Here is a 21,735-nt window from a genome sequence, read left to right as displayed (position 1 = left end):
GTCTGTCTGTCTGTCTGTCTCACCATGGTTTCTCCTGTCTGTGTCTGTCTGTCTGTCTCACCATGGTTTCTCCTGTCTGTGTCTGTCTGTCTGTCTCACCATGGTTTCGTCTCTGTCTGTCTGTCTGTCTGTCTGTCTGTCTGACTGTCTGTCTCACCATGGTTTCTCCTGTCTGTGTCTGTCTGTCTGTCTGTCTCACCATGGTTTCTCCTGTCTGTGTCTGTCTGTCTGTCTGTCTTCTGTCTGTCTGTCTGTCTGTCTGTCTGTCTGTCTGTATCTCTCTCCATGGTTTCTCCTGTCTGTCTGTCTGTCTGTCTGTCTGTCTGTCTGTCTGTCTCACCATGGTTTCTCCTGTCTGTGTCTGTCTGTCTGTCTGTCTGTCTGTCTGTCTCACCATGGTTTCTCCTGTCTGTCTGTCTCTCTCTCCATGGTTTCTCCTGTCTGTCTGTCTGTCTGTCTGTCTGTCTGTCCATGGTTTCTCCTGTTTGTGTCTGTCTGTCTGTCTGTCTGTCTGTCTGTCTCACCATGGTTTCTCTCTCTGTCTGTCTGTCTGTCTGTCTGTCTGTCTGTCTGTCTGTCTGTCTGTCTGTCTGTCTGTCTGTCTGTCTGTCTCACCATGGTTTCTCCTCCTCTGCTTCAGACTGGGGTTCACTGCATCTCTGCATCCAGCTGGCATCTCCCTTCAGCTTGGTCCGAACCTTAGTGGCCCTGAACACTGACGCTCTGTCCACTTCTGAAACACAAACACAAACAGTACACATGTTAGACATAAACACACGCATGCACAAATGCACACACTGAAACAATCACACACACACACGCACGCACACGCACACACCATCTGAATAAGAGAACACACCTTCATGATACATACTTCACATTGAGCACACAGGAGGAATGGAGGAAACTATGTTGTAATAAACATGGTATCCATCACCTCATCCCCTTAGCATGGAGTTGATCTACTACCACATCTTACAATGGTAGGAAACCCACTATCACACACTCATCATATTGAAATCAGCTCAGTCAGTCAGTAACCCTGTCAACTCACCTTTTGACATAGTCGGTGGTTGTAATCTGGTTCCTGTGACTCCTCCACTGGCTCCCTGAGTACCACAGACGGCAGAACAGACACAGGTTAGTAAGAGAGGTCCGGTCCACAAACAACCCCTAGTCCACTTGGTCCTTGTGTACATCTGATAGGATTGGACCTCTTGGTGTACAGTAATGGTATAGGTGCTGGACTGACACACTCAGGGTTGCAGGTTAAGAGGGTCACAGATTTGAGGCCCATTGGGGCTATCCCCTCTAGTTTGTTCTAGAACTGTTTCATCTCTGTCAAAAGGAGGGCCGCAGTATCCCTCCCCTCCCTTAAGGAACAGGAACATGTGATAGGCATTCCACAGTCATGCTCCAACCATGCAGATGAGCCTGTATTACCACTTTCTACCAAACGACCAAACATACCCTCTGTCAGCCAAAGATAGATGGACAAACCCACGCCTGCACATGCACACTCACACGCACACAAATTGAAGCAAACGTAATTTCTCAACGTAGGGTCTTAGAAGCAGGGTTCGGGATGTTCATGAAAACCTGGTCCGCTTGCTCTTTCTCCCACATATTCTATTGAAATATTCTATGAAGTGGCTTAGATAGAATGGTCTGACACAAATAGTATCCTTCTCTCATCTCTAATCGAACACAAACGGTTCACTCACATTTCTCCTCAGGGAACTGAAAGCAAGTGGGAATTGTAATAAAACATTGTTAAGATTTTTCCTTATCAAACGACAGGCAAAGTTGAGCTGCCAACGGAGCGCTGCCAAATTCACAATGCAAATGACCTCCCAGTGGTAAAAAATGTTATCCTGATGCAGTAAAATCGCTCTTTTTTTCCTTCTTTTTTTTAGGGGGGTGGATCAGCTTTAATATTGCAGATAGATTGTAACTTCCATCAATGTAATTGTCTGCATCACTTCCAATCCCCTATGGTTTTTTTCTCGCAAATATATATATACATACAGTGGGGCAAAAAAGTATTTAGTCAGCCACCAATTGTGCAAGTTCTCCCACTTAAAAAAGATAAGAGAGAGGCCTGTAATTTTCATCATAGGTACACGTCAACTATGACAGACAAATTGAGAAAAAAAAATCCAGAAAATCCCATTGTAGGATTTTTTTAATGAATTTATTTGCAAATTATGGTGGAAAATAAGTATTTGGTCACCTACAAACAACCAAGATTTCTGGCTCTCACAGACCTGTAACTTCTTCTTTAAGAGGCTCCTCTGTCCTCCACTTCGTTACCTGTATTAATGGCACCTGTTTGAACTTGTTATCAGTATAAAAGCACCTGTCCACAACCTCAAACAGTCACACTCCAAACTTCACAATGGCCAAGACCAAAGAGCTGTCAAAAGGACACCAAAAACAAAATTGTAGACCTGCACCAGGCTGGGAAGACTGAATCTGCAACAGGTAAGCAGCTTGGTTTGAAGAAATCAACTGTGGGAGCAATTGTTAGAAATGGAAGACATACAAGACCACTGATAATCTCCCTCGATCTGGGGCTCAATGCAAGATCTCACCCCGTGGGGTCAAAATGATCACAAGAACGGTGAGCAAAAATCCCAGAACCACACGGGGGGGACCTAGTGAATGACCTGCTGAGAGCTGGGACCAAAGTAACAAAGCCAACCATCAGTAACACACTACGCCGCCGACTCAAATCCTGCAGTGCGAGACGTGTCCCCCTGCTTCGCCAGTGCATGTCCAGGCCCGTCTGAAGGCATTTGGATGATCCAGAAGAGGATTGGGAGAATGTCATATGGTCAGATGAACCAAAATATAACTTTTTGGTAAAAACTCAACTCTCATGTTTGGAGGACAAAGAATGCTGAGTTGCATCCAAAGAACACCGATACCTACTGTGAAGCATAGGTTGGAACATCATGCGTTTGGGGCTGTTTTTTCTGCAAAGGGACCAGGACGACTGATCCGTGTAAAGGAAAGAATGAATGGGGCCATGTATCGTGAGATTTTGAGTGAAACCTCCTTCCATCAGCAAGGGCATTGAAGATGAAACGTGGCTGGGTCTTTCAGCATGACAATGATCCCAAACACACCGCCCGGGCAACAAGGAGTGCCGTAGGCATTTCAAGGTCCTGGAGTGGCTTAGCCTCTCCAGATCTCAACCCCTGGAAAATATTTGGAGGGAGTTGAAAGTCTGTATTGCCCAGCCACAGCCCCAAAACATCACTACTCTAGAGGAGATCTGCATGGAGGAATGGGCCAAAATACCAAGCAACAGTGTGTAACGAAAACCTTGTGAAGACTTACAGAAAACGTTTGACCTGTGTCATTGCCAACAAAGGGTATATAACAAAGTATTGAGAAACTTTTGTTATTGACCAAATACTTATTTTCCACCATTTGCCAATAAATTCTTAAAAATCCTACAATGTGATTTTCTGGATTTTTTCTAATTTTGTCTGTCATAGTTGACGTGTACCTATGATGAAAATTACAGGCCTCTCTCTCATCTTTTTAAGTGGGAGAACTTGCACAATTGGTGGCTGACTAAATACTTTTTTTCCCACTGTACATACACATACATATACACATACATACATATAAACACATATACATTTATATACATATCCTTTAAAAAAATATATTTCCCTTTATTACGTTCCAGCCCCACCACCCCTTCCCTAATTGGAGTAAACTAGTGAACAACAATGCTTAGGCCTCTACTTCCAGCTTATACATACTATATACATTTTATGGACACAGTCAATTTTACAATAATTATATTTTGTTTGTTTTTACTCATGAACTTCCTCTACTCTCAACCTCTCCGAACATTGTCATGATGTCCAACCAGTTTGTTTCTATATGCCATATCATTCTAACTGTACTCTTTCACAAAAGCTCCCAACCTATAACCCATATACTTATTATGGACACAGTACGCTTTACATTAGTTATCTTGATGTTATTAGTTGTTGTTATTAGTCCCATCCTTCAGCTCCATTCAACACCTCCCATCTATCTCTTAACACCATCCATATTGGATTTCTATTTGCCATATATTTTTCAACTGTACTGTGATTTTTTACAAAAGTTCTGAACCCTTCTATTCTCATTGTTTCTACAGATTGTAAATTGAAAATAATTTTTTTTGCTAAAAGTATTATTATATTATTGATCAATTGACTATGACTTTCTCAGATCACCCAGTAGTGCTATCTGCAGGAGGTTAGCTCAGGTAAATATTGCAATCCTTTAGCCATTCCTGGACCTGTGTCCAAAAACAAGCTACAAATGGACAGTACCAAAACAAATGATCTAATGATTCTGCCTCTTCAGCAGCAAAATCTGCAGAGCTGGGAAGATTGTATTCCCCCCATATAAATAACATTCTATTGGTAGCAAGAATTTTATACTAATAATTTAAATTGAAAAAGTTTTGAATCCGGCGATCGTTTTGCATCGTTCACTAAACACGATGCCATGGAATCGTGCGTCAAAAATCTCTTCCCAACTATTTTGCAATCTATATGGGACGGCTGTCAATCTTTTGGTCCTTAAATGAAACTGGTATACCTTTTTATTTATCACAATTTTCTTTAACCAATTATGTTCTTTAATGCAGACAGACAAGTTCCTTACTTTTTCCCCCTTCCACTTTCCTCTTCCATTTTTGTGGTAATGCTGCAATGATTTGGTTGTAATTTTGGGTAGAGCAGACATTTCCATATGTTTTTGTTTGCTGCATGTGCAACATAACTCCACCAGCCCTACCTATGATATCCTTTACAAAGATTATACCTTTTTTAAACATTTTTTCAAAAGATAATGGTTTTTCTATCAATTAGTATATTGGAGTTTAACCACAATATTTGTTGCATTATTTGTTCTGTCGTTTCTGGAGGATTAAATTGAAATTGCAACCAACTTTCTATGGCTTGTTTTAGAAATTGTGATATTTGGGAGATTATTTCCTTTTCAAATAACTGAAAGTGAGAGGTTGTAATCTGAATTCTCAGATAGAGTTCAGTGTGTCAAATCGGAGGGCCTGTTGTCTGGACCTATGGCAGTCTCTATGGGGGTGCCACAGGGTTCAATTCTTGGGCCAACACTTTTCTCCGGTGTATATCAATGATGTCGCTCTTGCTGCTGGTGACTCTCAGATCCACCTCTCGCCAGATCGACACCATTTTGTATACCCATCTGGCCCTTTCATTGGACACTGTGTTAACAAACCTCCAAACGAGCTTCAATGCCATACAACAATCCTTCAGTAGCCTTCAACTGCTCTTAAACACTAGTAAAACTAAATGCATGCTTTTTCAATCGAACGCTGCTAGCACGCGCCTACCCGACTAGAATCACCACTCTCGACGGGTCTGACCTAGAAATATGTGGACAACTACAAATATCTAGGTGTCTGGTTAGACTGTAAACTCAACTTCCAGACTCACATAAAGAATCTCCAATCCAAAGTTAAATCTAGAATCAGCTTCCTATTTCGCAACAAAGCCTCCTTCACTCATGCTGCCAAACATGCCCTCGTAAAACTGACTAGCCTACCGATCCTTGACTTCGGCGATGTCATTTACAAAATAGCCTCCAACACTCTACTCAGCAAATTGATGTAGTCTATCACAGTGCCATCCGTTTTGTCTCCAAAGCCCCATACACTACCCACCACTGTGACCTGTACGCTCTTGTTGGCTGGTCCTCACTACATGTTCGTCGTCAAACCCACTGGCTCCAGGCCATCTATAAATCACTGCTAGGCAAATCCCCGCCTTATCTTAGCTCATTGGTCACCATAGCAGCACCCACCCGTAGTCTGCGCTCCAGCAGGTATATCTCTCTGGTCATTCCCAAAGCCAACACCTCCTTTGGCCGCCATTCCTTCCAGTTCTCTGCTGCCAGTGACTGGAACGAATTGCAAAAATCTCTGAAGCTGGAGACTCTTATCTCCCTCAATAACTTTAAGCATCAGTTGTCAGAGCACCTTACCGATCACTGCACCTGTACACAGCCCATCTGAAATTAGCCCACCCAACTACCTCATCCCTATATTGTTATTTATTTTGCTCTTTTGCACCCCAGTATCTCTATTTGCACATAATCTCTTGCACATCTAGCATTCCAGTGTTAATACTATTGTAATTATTCTGCACTATAGCCTATTTATTGCCTTACCTCCATAACTTGCTACATTTGCACACACTGTATATATATTTTCTGTTGTATTTCTGACTTTATGTTTTTTTTTACCCCATATGTAACTCTGTGTTGTTTTTATTGCACTACTTTGCTTTATCTTGGCCAGGTCGCAGTTGTAAATGAGAACCTGTTCTCAACTGGCTTACCTGGTTAAATAAAGGTGAAATAAAAAAATAAAATAAAAAAATAAAAAATAAAGGGAAAAAGGCCTTTTTTGAACATTGGGTGAGACAATCTTACTAATTTGCTAGAGAACCAGTTCAGATTTAAGTATAACTTTTGTATGACTGAAGCTTTTAATGATAGGTCTAAACTACATGGTAATGTAGAAATTGTATGTTTTAGTGATCCAATATGTAATATAGTACATTTATCATAATTTGGTTGTAATCCAGAGAGGTTGGAAAATGTATCTAGATCCTCTATGAGGCTGTGGAGGGATTCAAGTTGTGGATCTAAAAGAAAACATGAATCATCAGCGTACAATGACACCTTTGTTTTTAAGCCCTGGATGTCTAATCCCTTGATATTATTGTTGGATCTGATTTTAATAGCTAACATTTCGATGGCCATAATAAATAGATATGCCGATAGTGGACAACCTTGTTTCACTCCTCTTGACAGTTTAAAACTTTCAGAGAAATAGCCATTATTTCCTATTTTACACCTAGGGTTACTATACATGATTTTAACCCATTTTATAAGAGATTCTCCAAAATTCAAATGCTCCAGGCATTTATATATAAACCCCAGTCGTACTTTATCAAATGCCTTTTCGAAGTCTGCTATGAATAGCAGGCCTGGTTTCCCAGATTTTTCATAGTGTTCTATTGTTTCCAGTACTTGCCTTATATTATCTCCAATGTATCGCCCATGTAAAAAACATGTCTGATTAGAATGAATAATTTCCGACAATACCTTTTTAATTCTATGCGCTATACATTTTGCTCGAATTTCTGCATCACAACACTGAAGTGTAAGGGGCCTCCAATGTTTTAAATGGACTGGATCTTTATATTTTCCACTTGTATCCTGTTTCAGTAATAATGTAAAATCGCTCTTTCCGAATATCATCTGGCGGTGTTGACAGACTTAATAGACTGAAGGCTTAGATATTGTATCGATCATACATGATACACACCAGTCTACAAACGATACATTTGACATGATACACACCAGTCTACAAACGATACATTTGACATGATACACACCAGTCTACAAAACGATACATTTGACATGATACACACCAGTCTACAAACGATACATTTGACATGATACACACCAGTCTACAAAACGATACATTTGACATGATACACACCACCAGCACACACACACGTTAAATGAGAAATGATAAGCTACGGTAAGGGAGCAACAGGATGGAAACTCTTCTGACAGACAGGCGGTGATCATGGTGAGCAAACAAGGCAGTGAGTATAATGGTTCTGAGAGGACAAACAGACTGCCTGACAACCATCACACGTCTGTCTGAGGAGTTAGCATAACATAAACAGTTAGCATAGGATATGATTGATTCAAAAAGTGAGGGTCAAGAAACATTTACATTTTAGTCATTTAGCAGACGCTCTTATCCAGAGCGACTTACAGTTAGTTGGTGCATACATTATTATATAGATTTTTTTCATACTGGCCCCCTGTGGGAATCAAACCCACAACCCTGGCGTTGCAAACGCCATGCTCTACCAACTGAGCTACATCCCTGCCGGCCATTCCCCCCCCCTACCCTGGGCCAATTGTGCGCCGCCCCATGGGTCTCCCGGTAGCGGCCGGCTACGACAGAGCCTGGATTTGAACCAGGATCTCTAGTGGCACAGCTAGCACTGCAATGCAGTGCCTTAAACCACTGCGCCACTCAAAACAATGTCAAGAAGAGAGAATCCAAATTCTAAACCCGGACAAACATGGCACATACTAACCTAATAAGTACCTAGATGGAAATGAGAATAAAAAAGTACCTACTTTCACTGGATACTGTATCCACAGACGGTCTCCCAAACTGTAGAGAATTCCACACAGTAGATTGAGAGCAGGTGAGAGAGAACAGTATGGGTAAAGACTGATAGGTGTGTGTCTGTGAACAGAGAGAGGGAAAGTGTTTTCTGTGTGACAAGCTTACAGGTGTTTGAACAGGTACGGGCGTGGACACAGACTAGCTCAGCCAGTCAGAGAGGCTACGCCACCACCCGGGGTAAGGGTGGGGGTGGGTGGGTGTGTGTGTGTGTGGACGTGTTTAAGTAGGTCCTGTGTAGCTCAGTTGGTAGAGAATGGCGTTTGCAACGCCAGGGTTGTGGGTTCGTTTCCCACGGGGGGCCGGTATGAAAATGTATGCACTCACTAACTGTAAGTTGCTCTGGATAAGAGCGTCTGCTAAATGACTAAAATGTAAATGTATACTTGGTGGGGACCAGAAGTCCCCACAAGAGTAGTAAACAAACCAATATTTGACCAACTGGGGACATTTTGTTAGTCCCCACAAGGTCAAATGCTATTTCTAGGGGGTTTAGGGTTAAGGTTAGAATTAGTGTTAGGGTTAGAATTAGGTTTAGGAGTTAGGGTTGGTTTTAGGGTTAGGTTTTGGGGTTAAGGGTTAGGGAAAATAGGATTTTGAATGGGACTGAATTTTGTTTCCCCAAAAAGTTAGTTGTACTAAACTCGCTCTGTGTGTGTGTGTGTGTGTGTGTGTGTGTGTGTGTGTGTGTGTGTGTGTGTGTGTGTGTGTGTGTGTGTGTGAGAGAGAGAGAGAGAGAGAGAGACAAAGACATCAGAGACAAAGACATCAACCAACACAATCAGAGACAAGACATCAACACATCTGAGAACAGTGACTATTCTCTAACAATTGGGTGACACTTTCAAGTCTAATGTACTTCAAAGTGTTTCACAATCCCAAAGCAAACACCAGGACTGCTATTTGCTTTGTAATGTTATGAGTTCAATACGCCTCTCTATTTCTATTTCAAACTAGAGGCAATTATGTTCTATCCCCATTAAAACATGCCTCATCTCGATAGGGTCTGTCTAAGTTAATAGCAGTCTGGGTAACACGGTCAGTCAGCTGACCTATGAATGGGTCAACCATGGGACCATGAGGTGCAGACGTAGGCAGAACAGGGTGTTAGCTCACAGATGATAGCCATCCGTGTGTGTGTGTGTGTGTGTGTGTGTGTGTGCTTGCGTGTGCCCATGCGTGTGTGTGTGAGTGATGACACACTTTCTCAGAACACCTGCGTCCAACAACTATGATCTGCTCCAAAGCGGTTGTCAATAGAAACATAATAGAGGAACTCTGAAAATGAGTGTCCACACCAGATACTGTACTAAGTTTACAGTACATAACCCCACCCCTATTTAGTTACAGAAACAATCACACACATAGCGTGCATACATTTACCCAGCCTTTTTCAAATGGAATAGGGTGGGGACTTGGGAGGAATGTCACAATGCAACTCTCAGGGACATTCATTTACACATTACTATCTCTTTACTCAGCCATGCAGGTTCACTGTAGTAGAGAGAGTAAGGATGAGGAAACTGGTTGGTTTTAGTGCCAAAGTTTCACTTCAGCTGTAAACTGTGAAGTCTATTGTACCTCATTGCTCTTCTCAACCCCCCTCATCCCGCTCTCTCTCCCTCTCTCTCCCCCTCCCGCTCTCTCTCCCTCTCTCTCCCCCTCTCGCTCTCTCTCCCCCTCTCGCTCTCTCTCCCTCCCTCTCTCTTCCTTGCTCTCTGAGGGGTAAACCAGTTGAACAGCTCAGCCCAGCAGCAGTCTCATCATGGCCCATTATACTGGAAGTATTGTCAGGCATTTCAACCTAACCACCGCCCTCCATCGCTTTCTCCCTCTCTCTCTCTCTCTCCCACCATTACATTTTAGTCATTTTAGCAGACGCTCTTATCCAGTGACTTACAGTTAGTGAGTGCATACATTTTTCATACTCTCTCTGTCTCCCTCCTTCACCACACCAACAGGATAATGTGTGGTATCTGAACCCCCGCCCTCTCTCGCTCCCTTACCACACCAACAAGATAATGTGTGGTATCACATCTGAACACCCCCCCCGCCCCGCCCCGCCCCGCCCCGCCCGCTCTCCCGCTCTCCCTCTCACCCACCAGGTATCTCATTTTAACCCCTCTCTCTCCTTCCCTCACCACACCAACAGGTGGAATGCCAAACATGCACCAAAAGCCACTCTCCCTGGCCCTGTCACTAAGTGCCACAGTTAAAGTCACTGTGATTGACCTTTTTTATTTATTTTTATTTTATGCCATTTAGCAGACGCTTTTATCCAAAGCGACTTACAGTCATGCGTGCATACATTTTTGTGTATGGGTGGTCCCGGGGATCGAACCCACTACCTTGACGTTACAAGCGCCGTACTCTACCAGCTGAGCTACAGAGGACCACTATAAGATGCTTTGACGCTAATGCACCGAAACGATACCTTTCACTGTGATCAGCTTTAATAAGTGTTACAGGGTAAGTTTATGAGAGGAAATCATGTCATTGTGACAGTAAGACAGCTGGAATGTAGAAAAGGGAGGATGACGGAGAGAGAGAGAGAGAATAGTTGCCCATCCCTTTCTGTTCTGTGAACTACTGTTCTATGACATACAGTACCAGTCAAAAGTTTGGACACACCTACTCAGTCAAGGGTTTTTCTTTATTTTTACTATTTTCTACATTGTAGAATAATAGTGAAGACATCAAAATTATGAAATAACACATATGGAATCATGTAGTAACCAAAGAAGTGTTAAACAAATCAAAATATATTTTAGATTCTTCAAAGTAGCCACCCTTTGCCTTGATGACAGCTTTGCACACTCTTGGCATTCACTCAACCAGCTTCATGAGGAATGCTTTTCCAACAGTCTTGAATGAGTTCCCACATACGCTGAGCACTTGTTGGCTGCTTTTCCTTCACTCTGCGTTCCAAATCATCCCAAACCATCTCAATTGGGTTGAGGTCGGGGGATTGTGGAGGCCAGGTCATCTGATGCAGCACTCCAACACTCTCATTCTTGGTAAAATAGCCCTTACACAGCCTGGAGGTGTGTTGGGTCATTGTCCTGTTGAAAAACAAATGATAGTCCCATTAAGCCCAAACCAGATAGGATGGCGTATCACTGCAGAATGCTGTGGTAGCCGTGCTGGTTAAGTGTGCCTTGAATTCTAAATAAATCACAGACAGTGTCACCAGCAAAGCACCCCCATACCATAACACCTCCTCCTCCATGCTTCACGGTGGGAACCACACATGCGGAGATCATCCGTTCACCTACTCACAAAGACACGGCGGTTGAAACCAAAAATCTCACATTTGGACAGATTTCCACCGATCTAATGTCCATTGCTCGTGTTTCTTGGCCCAAGCAAGTCTCTTCTTGTTATTGGTGTCCTTTATTAGTGGTTTCTTTGCAGCAATTTGACCATGAAGGCCTGATTCACGCTGTCTCCTCTGAACAGTTGATGTTGAGATGTGTCTGTTACTTGAACTCTGTGAAGCATTTATTTGGCCTGCAATTTCTGAGGCTGGTAACTCTAATGAACTTTTATCCTCTGCAGCAGAGGTAAGTCTGGGTCTTCCATTCCTGTGGTGGTCCTCATGAGAGCCAGTTTCATCATAGCGCTTGATGGTTTTTGCGACTGCACTTGAAGAAACTTTCACAAAGTTCTTGACAATTTCCAGATTGACTGACCTTCATGTCTTAAAGTAATGATGGACTGTCGTTTCTCTTTGCTTATTTGAGCTGTTCTTGCCATAATATGGACTTGGTCTTTTACCAAATAGGGCTATCTTCTGTATACCACCCCTTCCTTGTCACAACACAACTGATTGGCTCAAACACATTAAGGAAAGAAATTCCACAAATTAACTTTTAACAAGGCACACCTGTTAATTGAAATGCATTCCAGGTGACTACCTCATGAAGCTGGTTGAGAGAATGCCAAGAGTGTGCAAAGCTGTCATCAAGGCAAAGGGTGACGATTTGAAGAATCTCAAATATGAAATATATTTTGATTTGTTTAACACTTTTTTGGTTACTACATGATTCCATATGTGTTATTTCATAGTTTTAATGTCTTCACTATTATTCTACAATGTAGAAAATCGTAAAAAAAATTAAGAAAAACCCTTGAATGAGTAGGTGTGTCCAACATTTTGACTGGTACTGTACATTGCAATACAGTTTGTCTTTGTCTTAAATACACATCATACTAACATTAATCCTGTGATATCGGCTTTGGAAAAAATAAGGGCGGGGCTTGCCTGAGTCATGGTGGATAAATGCTTCAAAACATGCAAACATTTGTCTTTAGCTAACTATATTTTCTAATGAGGGTAAACAAACGTTATATTATATGTTGACAATGTTGGTTAATATACAAACACATTCTTTCTAAGTGTTTTAATAAACAAACTGTGCAATGTTTAGATTTAGGAATGTATAACACATTTTATTTGAAGTGAACAAACTGCATGGTTGCTTGTGATTTGTATAAGAGAACATAAACAAGATAGCTGTAAAGGGAAAACAGTCACAGTAAATGTTTCACTCATACATCAAAATTAGTGTTTGTGAATAATGGCAAGTGGAAGTGCTGGAAACATCTCCATGTTAGATTGTGTATTCACATTCCACATAGAGAAGAAATGTGTGCTGCTCTCTATTGGTGAAGACAGGTACTGAAGCCAGGCAAAAATGGAGTACTGAAAGTTCTAGAAAAGGTGAGTGTTCACAGATCCTCATACAGGCCTACAGACATTATGAGAGAACACACTCATTTCAAAGGCTCATTCCCCCAGTTAGTATTATGGGCCCAAAAATATGTGAGTTTGAAAATATTTTTTTTTTAACCTAACGAACAAGTCTTAAGACACTGGTGAGAGAATGAAACACAGTCCATCCCTTGGGGTTGAATCTTAACTTGAGAACTGTACTGAGAACTGTACACAACTCCCAGCTTATTGTTTTTATCCCATTGACATCAGTGCATGATTTTACTAAAATGACCAAGTTATGTGCATAGATCTCAAATTAGGATTCAGCCGTGAGGCTCCATATCACTAGCCTCGAATCCAAGCTGATACGATCCATTTCACCATTGTTTCACAGAGCATATCAGTTTGGTTTCCAGGCTACCATCATGCTCCATGTCGTAGATGAGGATAGCTCTCCACCGTGCGTCTGATCCCGTCCTTTAGACTAACCACAGGCTTGTACCCCATGTCCTGCTTGGCTCTGGAGCAGCTGTAGAAGTGGTGTGTACCTGCCAGGGCCACCCTCATGGGGGTGAAGGTGGGCTTGAAGGCCACTAGGGGGCGTAGTAACAGGGACAGCAGCCACAGCAGCAGAGCCAGCCCGTAGACTAGTGTGTACGGAAGGTGGTAGCGCGGAGCAGCGTAGCCCAGACCTACTAGAATATCTGCCATGAAGTCCCAGAACCGGACAGGCTCGTCATTAGTGATGTGGTATGCCTGGAGGGGGAGGAAGACCAGTCAATACAGATTGATAAAATCTTAAATGTTGACAGAGTTAGGGTTGACAAAGTTAAGACATTACTATTCTGTAGTCATACATTAGTTAGAACCTAATCTCGTCCACCTGCCAGCTCTTTCTTTTTCGAACAGTCTGGTTTCACAGCGCCTCAGAAAGAGACTTGATCGGAGCGGGAAAATCCCGCTGGATTTTCATTGGCTGATCTCTCAGTCCATCACCATCTTGCACAGGGATGGGCAACTTTGATCGGGGGTGGGGCCACAACAAATCAGAACTCATGAGGGGCCGCAGCGGCTCGCGGGTCTGTGTACTAAATTATATTTTACAGCCCTCTAACCAATTGTACAATTATGTGTGTTTTTTCGCGTTATTTGTAATTTATTCTGTACATAATGTTTCTGCTACCAAAAATAGCTTCTGGATATCAGGACAGCGATTACTCACCTCGTATTGGACAAATATTTTTTATTAAAAGAGGCCCAAATCCCCGTCATTCGGCCCAAATCCCCGTCATTCGCATGAGAAAGAGACGGAGATATCGTGGACGTAGGTCGGGGTGCCTTGTAAGGATCTGACGGCGAGCGAGTAAACTGCCTCTTCCATCAATCCTATTAGCCAATCTTCAATCATTTGAAATAAATTGGATGACCTAAGATTACGGTTATCCTACCAACGGGACATTAAAAACTGTAATATCTTATGTTTCACCGAGTCGTGGCTGAACGACGACATGGATAACATACAGCTGGCGGGATATACACTACATCGGCAGGATACAACGGCTGACTCCGGTAAGACAAGGGGTGGCGGTCTGTGTATATTTGTAAACAACAGCTGGTGCATAAAATCAAATACTAAGGAAGTCTTGAGGTTTTGCTCGCCTGAGATAGAGTACCTTATGATAAGCTGTAGACCACACTATTTACCAAGAGAGTTTTCATCTATATTTTTCGTAGCTGTCTATTTACCACCACAAACCGATGCTGATTACACTCAATGAGCTGTATAAGGTCATAAGTAAACGGGAAAACGCTCATCCAGAGGCAGCGCTCCTAGTGGCCGGGGACTTTAATGCAGGGAAACTTAAATCCGTTCTACCTAATTTCTACCAGCATGTGAAATGTGCAACCAGAGGAAAAAAAACTCTAGACCACCTTTACTCCACACACAGAGACGTACAAAGCTCTCCCTCGCCCTCCATTTGGCAAATCTGACCATAACTATATCCTCCTGATTCCTGCTTATAAGCAAAAACTAAAGCAGGAAGCACCAGTGACTCAGTTAATAAGGAAGTGGTCAGATGACGCAGATGCTAAGCTACAGGACTGTTTTGCTAGCACAGACTGGAACATGTTCCGGGATTCTTCAGATAGCATTGAGGAGTACACCACATCAGTCAATGGCTTCATCTATAAGTGCATTGATGCCTTAGTCCCCACAGTGACCGTACGTACATACCCAACCAGAAGCCATGGATTACAGGCAACATCCGCACTGAGCTAAAGGGTAGAGCTGCCGCTTTCAAGGAGCGGGACTCTAACCCGGACACTTATAAGAAATCCTGCTATGCCATCAAACAGGCAAAGAGTCAATACAGGACTAAGATTGAATCGTACTACGCCGGCTCTGACGCTCGTCGGATGTGGCAGGGCTTGAAAACTATTAAAGACTACAAAGGGAAGCACAGCCGCGAGCTGCCCAGTGACACAAGCCTACCAGACGAGCTAAACCACTTCTATGCTCGCTTCGAGGCAAGCAACACTGAGGCATGCATGACAGCATCAGCTGTTCCGGATGACTATGTGATCACACTCTCCGTAGCCGATGTGAGTAAGACCTTTAAACAGGTCAACATTCACAAGGCCGCAGGGCCAGACGGATTACCAGGACGTGTACTCCGAGCATGTGCTGACCAACTGGCAAGTGTCTTCACTGACATTTTCAACATGTCCCTGACTGAGTCTGTAATACCAACATGTTTCAAGCAGACCACCATAGTCCCTGTGCCAAATAACTCTAAGGTAACCTGCCTAAATGACTACCGACCCGTAGCACTCACATCTATAGCCATGAAGTGCTTTGAAAGGCTGGTCATGGCTCACATCAACACCATTATCCCAGAAATCCTAGACCCACTTAATTTGCATACCGCCCAACAGATCCACAGATGATGCAATCTCTATTGCACGCCACACTGCCCTTTCCCACCTTGACAAGAGGAATACCTATGTGAGAATGCTATTCATTGACTACAGCTCAGCGTTCAACACCATAGTGCCCTCAAAGCTCATCACTAAGCTAAGGACCCTGCGACTATACAACTCCCTCTGCATCTGGATCCTGGACTTCTTGACGGGCCGCCAGGTGGGCCGCCAGGTGGTAAGGGTAGGTAACAACACATCTGCCACGCTCCTCAACACGGGGGCCCCTCAGGGGTGCGTGCTCAGTCCCCTCCTGTACTCTCTGTTCACCCATGACTGCATGGCCAGGCACTACTCCAAAACCATCATTTAGTTTGCCGACGACACAACAGTGGTAGGCCTGATCACCGAAAACGATGAGACAGCCTATAGGGAGGAGGTCATAGACCTGGCCGTGTGGTGCCAGGACAACAATCTCTCCCTCAACGTGATCAAGACAAAGGAGATGATTGTGGACTACAGGAAAAAAAAAGAGGACTGAGCACGCCCCCATTGTCATCGACGGGCTGTAGTGGAACAGGTTGAGAGCTTCAAGTTCCTTGGTGTCCACATCACCAACAAACTATCATGGTCCAAACACACCAAGACAGTCGTGAAGAGGGCAAGACAAAGCCTATTCCCCCTAAGGAGACTGAAAAGATTTGGCATGGGTCCTCAGATCCTCAAAAAGTTATACAGCTGAACCATCGAGAGCATCCTGACTGATTGCATCTCTGCCTGGTACGGCAACTGCTCGGCCTCCGACCCCAAGGCACTACAGAGGGTAGTGCGTACGGCCCAGTACATCACTGGGGCCAAGCTTCCTAGACTGTTCTCTCTGCTACCGCACGGCAAGCGGTACCGGAGCGCCAATTCTAGGTCCAAAAGGCTTCTTAACAGCTTCTACCCCTAAGCCATAAGACTCCTGAACAGCTAATCATGGCTACCCGGACTATTAGCATAAAATAACAATAGCGAGGCTATATACAGGGGGTACCGGTACAGAGTCAATGTGCGGGGGCACCGGTAGTAATTGAGCATGGGACGAGGTTAGTTTGAACCCAACAAACATTGTGTGAGTTCGAAAGGCATCTCTTTCTTCGAACACGGAACAGTTGACCCCATTGGTCATCATCATCATCATACAGTCGTACAGAGCAGGCAGGTCTACCGTATGAGCTACACCATATGGAGGGTTCCTACCTTGCCACAGATAGGAGACTCTGGCCTCAGACTCTCAGCTGCCAGGATGTGTCCATGAACCACATTGTCCACAAAGGTGAAATCCACCAGGTTAGAACCATCACTACAGAGACAGCGAGAGAGACAGAGAGAGAGAGAGAGAGAGAGAGAGAGAGAGAGAGAGAGAGAGAGAGAGAGAGAGAACAGAAAGAGGTAGACAGAGAGACAATATCAACTAGGACAGCCCCATATCCATAAAACTTTAACTTTGGTCGATCCCACTATGTCTAGGGAAGAGTCGATGTTTCATTCCAGTTCTGTGTATGACTGACTGACCCGATGATGAACTTCATCTTGCCCCTGCGTGCCGTGTCGACCAGGATAGGCACCAGCTGGGGGTCCCGGGGGCCGAAGATACCGTGAGGTCGGATGGCCACCGTCAGGAGACCCTTCTCTTTGTCACAGGCCTTCAGAACCAGCTGAGACACCACAGAGAGACAAGATGGAGAAAAAGGATAACATTAATTATTTCATGTGGAGCAGATGTGGAGTTTGTAGAATGTATGTAACATGTAGGTATGTAGCCAGCATCAATGTCTTCATGTGTAGGCAAGTTCTCTCCCCTAGCAATGCTCTGGTACCATTAACATAACTATGATAAGGCTATTCTACAAAATAAACAAGCTTCTCCTGTTCTATATTGGTCTCTGTGTAGTGGTGTCCTCACCTTCTCCTGTTCTATCTTGGTCTCTGTGTAGTGGTGTCCTCACCTTCTCCTGTTCTATCTTGGTCTCTGTGTAGTGGTGTCCTCACCTTCTCCTGTTCTATCTTGGTCTCTGTGTAGTAGTGTCCTCACCTTCTCCTGTTCTATCTTGGTCTCTGTGTAGTGGTGTCCTCACCTTCTCCTGTTCTATCTTGGTCTCTGTGTAGTAGTGTCCTCACCTTCTCCTGTTCTATCTTGGTCTCTGTGTAGTAGTGTCCTCACCTTCTCCTGTTCTATCTTGGTCTCTGTGTAGTAGTGTCCTCACCTTCTCCTGTTCTATCTTGGTCTCTGTGTAGTAGTGTCCTCACCTTCTCCTGTTCTATCTTGGTCTCTGTGTAGTAGTCGATGGGCTTCTTGGCATAGGGAAGGTCTTCTCTCCCATCCTTGATGTCTGTTCCTTCAAACACCACACTGGCACTGCTGGTCAGTACCACTTTCTACAGTAGACAGACAGAACTGACGATCAGTAATTATATCACCTTAACTGTTAGTCCCCTATACCGACTATCTATTTACTAGATCAGTAATTACATCAAAGAAGGGAGAATGTCCAAGTATTTTAACAGAGCATTTCTTTCATTGAATTGAGTCAGTCTTTATTGTAATATCTTGTATGACACACCTGTCTGTCCAATAACAACTCTATACTGCCCCCTACCTGTACTCCAGCCTCAGTGCAGGCCTGTAGGACAGTCTGTGTCCCTTGGATGTTGACTCTCTGGAACAAAGCCTTGTCATCACTGGCTGGGGCTGGAGAGGCACAGTGGAACACCAGGGAGACATCTTGGAGGGCTGTTAGGAGAGCCTGGGATAGGGACACACACACACACAATGATGTTCAGATGCAGACACACATAGAACGCACACAAAAGCAAACACGAAGACACACACAGGCCTAATGTGTACACACGAGCCACAGTTCAAAGGCCATAGACCATAACAAGGTCATATAGCAGGCCCCAAACGGCTCAGTGCACAGACTCTTCATAGACAGACAGACAGACTCACCTGTTTGTCACAGAGGTCTCCCTGGTGGAAGGTAACGCCAGGTAGTTCGTAGCTCTGTCTGATGTCAAACACGGACACAGTGTAGCCCTTATCCAATAGCTTCTCTACCAGGTGTCTACCCAGGAACCCAGAGCCTCCTATCACTGCACACCGCTTACTGCTCTGTAGAGGGATAGAGGGACAACATTCAGTAAAGAGACAAAAAAATAAACACTATGATACAATGAAACAATGAAACACCGACAACCACAAGACATATGAGAAGAACAAATACACCACTGAACATGTGGCATATAGCTCAGAATTTGATATTTTCTACAAACTGCCGCGCACTCACCGGTCGTATGCGCGTGGCCATGGCAAACTGCAGGTGAGTTGTCGGTGTCGGGAGACAAACTGGCAGAGAAAATACAGTATTTGGTTAAATGTTCCCTCGTTCGAAAACATTTTGACAAGATCATGTCACATGGACAATTGAAGCATGATGAAGACTACAAGTAAACACCTTTAGTCTATTTCGAGACAAGTTTACAATATAAAGACACTGTAATATGCTATCAAATAAGTGAACATGCTTATCGTTTACCAGTTTCATCTGTTCTGCAACTGTATGTATTGACCCGCGCACAAATAATAAACCCTGTATCAGCTGAGCGCGAGAGGCGCTCTCGTTGGGTGGACTGGAGTTTGGGTGTAAAGGTGGCATGCTCGAAGAGCCAATGGAGTGGAGCCTACGTCAAAGAACGCCACTGCTCTGACCAACCGGGACATAGCCACAGTGAGACCACACCCACAGTGGGTAGAGTATGAACGCACCTAAACCTGATCCTGTATCTGTTTTTATATTTCACACACCTCGGTTTGAGATGAGTTGGCGCACGGAGAACAGATTCTGGATCAGAGATTCAACGATCAATGAAGCCAATTGTCGTATAGCGTTTTATACCACATGTCGTCAACAACCAATAATCTTCTCGCCCGACTAGGTGTACTCGATTTAGCTTGCTCGGCACGTTCGTACGAATTGTTTCAATTCTGAATGTTCTATTTTGCACACCCGGAGTGTAGATTGAGCTAAATGAAGTGCGCATTCACAGGCACTGATCAAAATGATTATAGCACTGACTGAATACTGCGCTCATTGACTGGAAATCTTATTTTATTACTCAAACATTATATTAACCCTATTTTAACATTGTAATATGCTCGGCTGATAATAACTGCATGTCTATAATAAACGGTCCGTTTTTCTGTCTATGATCTCATCTCTGCCTGGATGATAGGAGGAGAGAGAGGGGCGACGTCAACACATTAGACAGAACACTCTTCAGTAAATCTACGGTTCTCTTGTTGCTGTCTTCGCAAAAGTGATAATCTGAAATGGTGAGTATGCCCATGCCGGAGCGCAATGAACGGTTTTGCAGTTCTGTTTTGATGCTCCTTGTGCTTCTGCTACAAGTTACAAAAGGACTCCATACACTGAGGCTACCACAACCTGTATTAACCCTAACTGGCTGTGCGAGAGGAATACTAGGCTTGCTTATTACTCAAATGGAAGCTCCCGAGTGGCGCAGCGGTCTAAGGCACTGCATCTCAGTGCTTGAGGCGTCACTACAGACCCCCTGGTTCGATTCCAGGCTGTATCACAACCGGCCGTGATTGGGAGTCCCATAGGGCGGCGCACAATTGGCTCAGCGTCGTCCGGGTGTGGCCGGTGTAGGCCGTCATTGTAAATAAGAATGTATTCTTAACTGACTTGCCTAGTTAAATAAAAAGTGCATATTATCTGATAGAGCTAATAATGGAATATGAAAAAAGCAATGATGCATATTTTCCCAAATCCTGAAAGCATTCCTTCTGTTGCATTCCTTCTTTAGGACTGGTCATGTTTTTTTAAATTACATAAATTGTCTCCCTATTTATGCCATGTTTCCCCGAAGCTATCTGACTTTACATTGAAATGGCCCTATGCAGATACAAGATGACTTGTCTATAAAGATCAATTGAAATCACACCCTTCTAAGGCTTTCCCTGGCTGCATCTCAATAGTCTAAAATAGCTGGACTGAAGGAGATTAGACAAGGAATCTACTTATCACCATTGAGATGCGCCCATCAACCCTTAATGTGCTTCCTTGTTGCCATCGATAGGCGACCATTGTAAAGAGGCCGTCCCTGGGTCCGGTCCCTCCCCCCAGGAAGAAGTCCAGCCCAAAGTCGGAGGTCACTGAGGAGCTGAAACAGGAGATCAGAGAGGCCTTTGAACTTTTTGACACCGACGCCTCCGGACACATTGACGTCAAGGAGCTAAAGGTCAGGGGGCAGAGGTTCAGGGTTAGGGGTTATGCACAGGGACAGTGTTTGTGTAACATGATGTACTACAGTACCCATAATGCTTATTAATACAGTGTTGGTCAACAAAGGTAGTCCTGGGGAGCTACGGGGTGTGCAAGCTTTTGTTCCAACTCAACACTAACACACCTGATTTTAACCAACCATCTATCTATCTATCTATCTATCTATCTATCTATCTATCTATCTATCTATCTATCTATCTATCTATCTATCTATCTATCTATCTATCTATCTATCTATCTATCTATCTATCTATCTATCTATCTATCTATCTATCTATCTATCTATCTATCTATCTATCTCTCTCTAGGTTGCTATGAGGGCGCTGGGGTTTGAGCCTAAGAAAGAGGAGATTAAGAGGATGATAACAGAGGTGGATAAGGACGGAACAGGAAAGATCTCCTTCTCTGATTTCCTCACCGTCATGACTCAGAAGATGGTAAGAAAAACAACATAGTGAATAAATAATGTACTGTCA

The 21,735-nt window shown here is 43.7% G+C and overlaps 2 protein-coding genes and 1 long non-coding RNA gene across 3 annotated transcripts in view; 1 reads left to right on the top strand and 2 right to left on the bottom strand.

Annotated features, from left to right (window-relative positions):
- Positions 1 to 620: 620 nt before the first annotated feature.
- Positions 621 to 8,382, bottom strand: LOC123483091. The gene is made up of 3 exons (XR_006658064.1): positions 8,227 to 8,382; positions 1,055 to 1,109; positions 621 to 733 (listed from the first exon to the last, which is right to left on the bottom strand). It is a non-coding gene; the product is annotated as an uncharacterized LOC123483091 (long non-coding RNA).
- Positions 8,383 to 12,700: 4,318 nt separating this feature from the next.
- On the bottom strand, positions 12,701 to 19,581 carry LOC121531291 (sterol-4-alpha-carboxylate 3-dehydrogenase, decarboxylating). The gene is made up of 8 exons (XM_045212563.1): positions 19,490 to 19,581; positions 19,241 to 19,299; positions 18,904 to 19,065; positions 18,554 to 18,700; positions 18,204 to 18,332; positions 17,469 to 17,611; positions 17,154 to 17,256; positions 12,701 to 13,748 (listed from the first exon to the last, which is right to left on the bottom strand). Exons 2-8 carry the CDS (start codon positions 19,259 to 19,261, stop codon positions 13,416 to 13,418), a joined length of 1,038 nt encoding a protein of 345 aa, XP_045068498.1. The 5' UTR covers positions 19,262 to 19,299; positions 19,490 to 19,581; the 3' UTR covers positions 12,701 to 13,415.
- Positions 19,582 to 19,991: 410 nt separating this feature from the next.
- The window catches only part of LOC121531302 (caltractin-like), a 3,761-nt gene continuing 2,017 nt past the window's right edge, over positions 19,992 to 21,735 (top strand). Inside the window, exons 1-3 of the mRNA XM_041836542.2 lie at positions 19,992 to 20,286; positions 21,054 to 21,215; positions 21,568 to 21,696. Of these exons, the coding sequence (XP_041692476.1) occupies positions 20,284 to 20,286; positions 21,054 to 21,215; positions 21,568 to 21,696 (294 nt within the window). The 5' untranslated portion in view covers positions 19,992 to 20,283. The remainder of the gene's footprint in view (positions 20,287 to 21,053; positions 21,216 to 21,567; positions 21,697 to 21,735) is intronic.

This window comes from Coregonus clupeaformis, unplaced genomic scaffold (genome assembly GCF_020615455.1).
Source record: "Coregonus clupeaformis isolate EN_2021a unplaced genomic scaffold, ASM2061545v1 scaf0024, whole genome shotgun sequence".
Classification (NCBI taxonomy): domain Eukaryota; kingdom Metazoa; phylum Chordata; class Actinopteri; order Salmoniformes; family Salmonidae; genus Coregonus; species Coregonus clupeaformis.
Note: the sequence above shows the minus strand (reverse complement) of the source record. Positions and strands in the feature narration are given on the sequence as shown.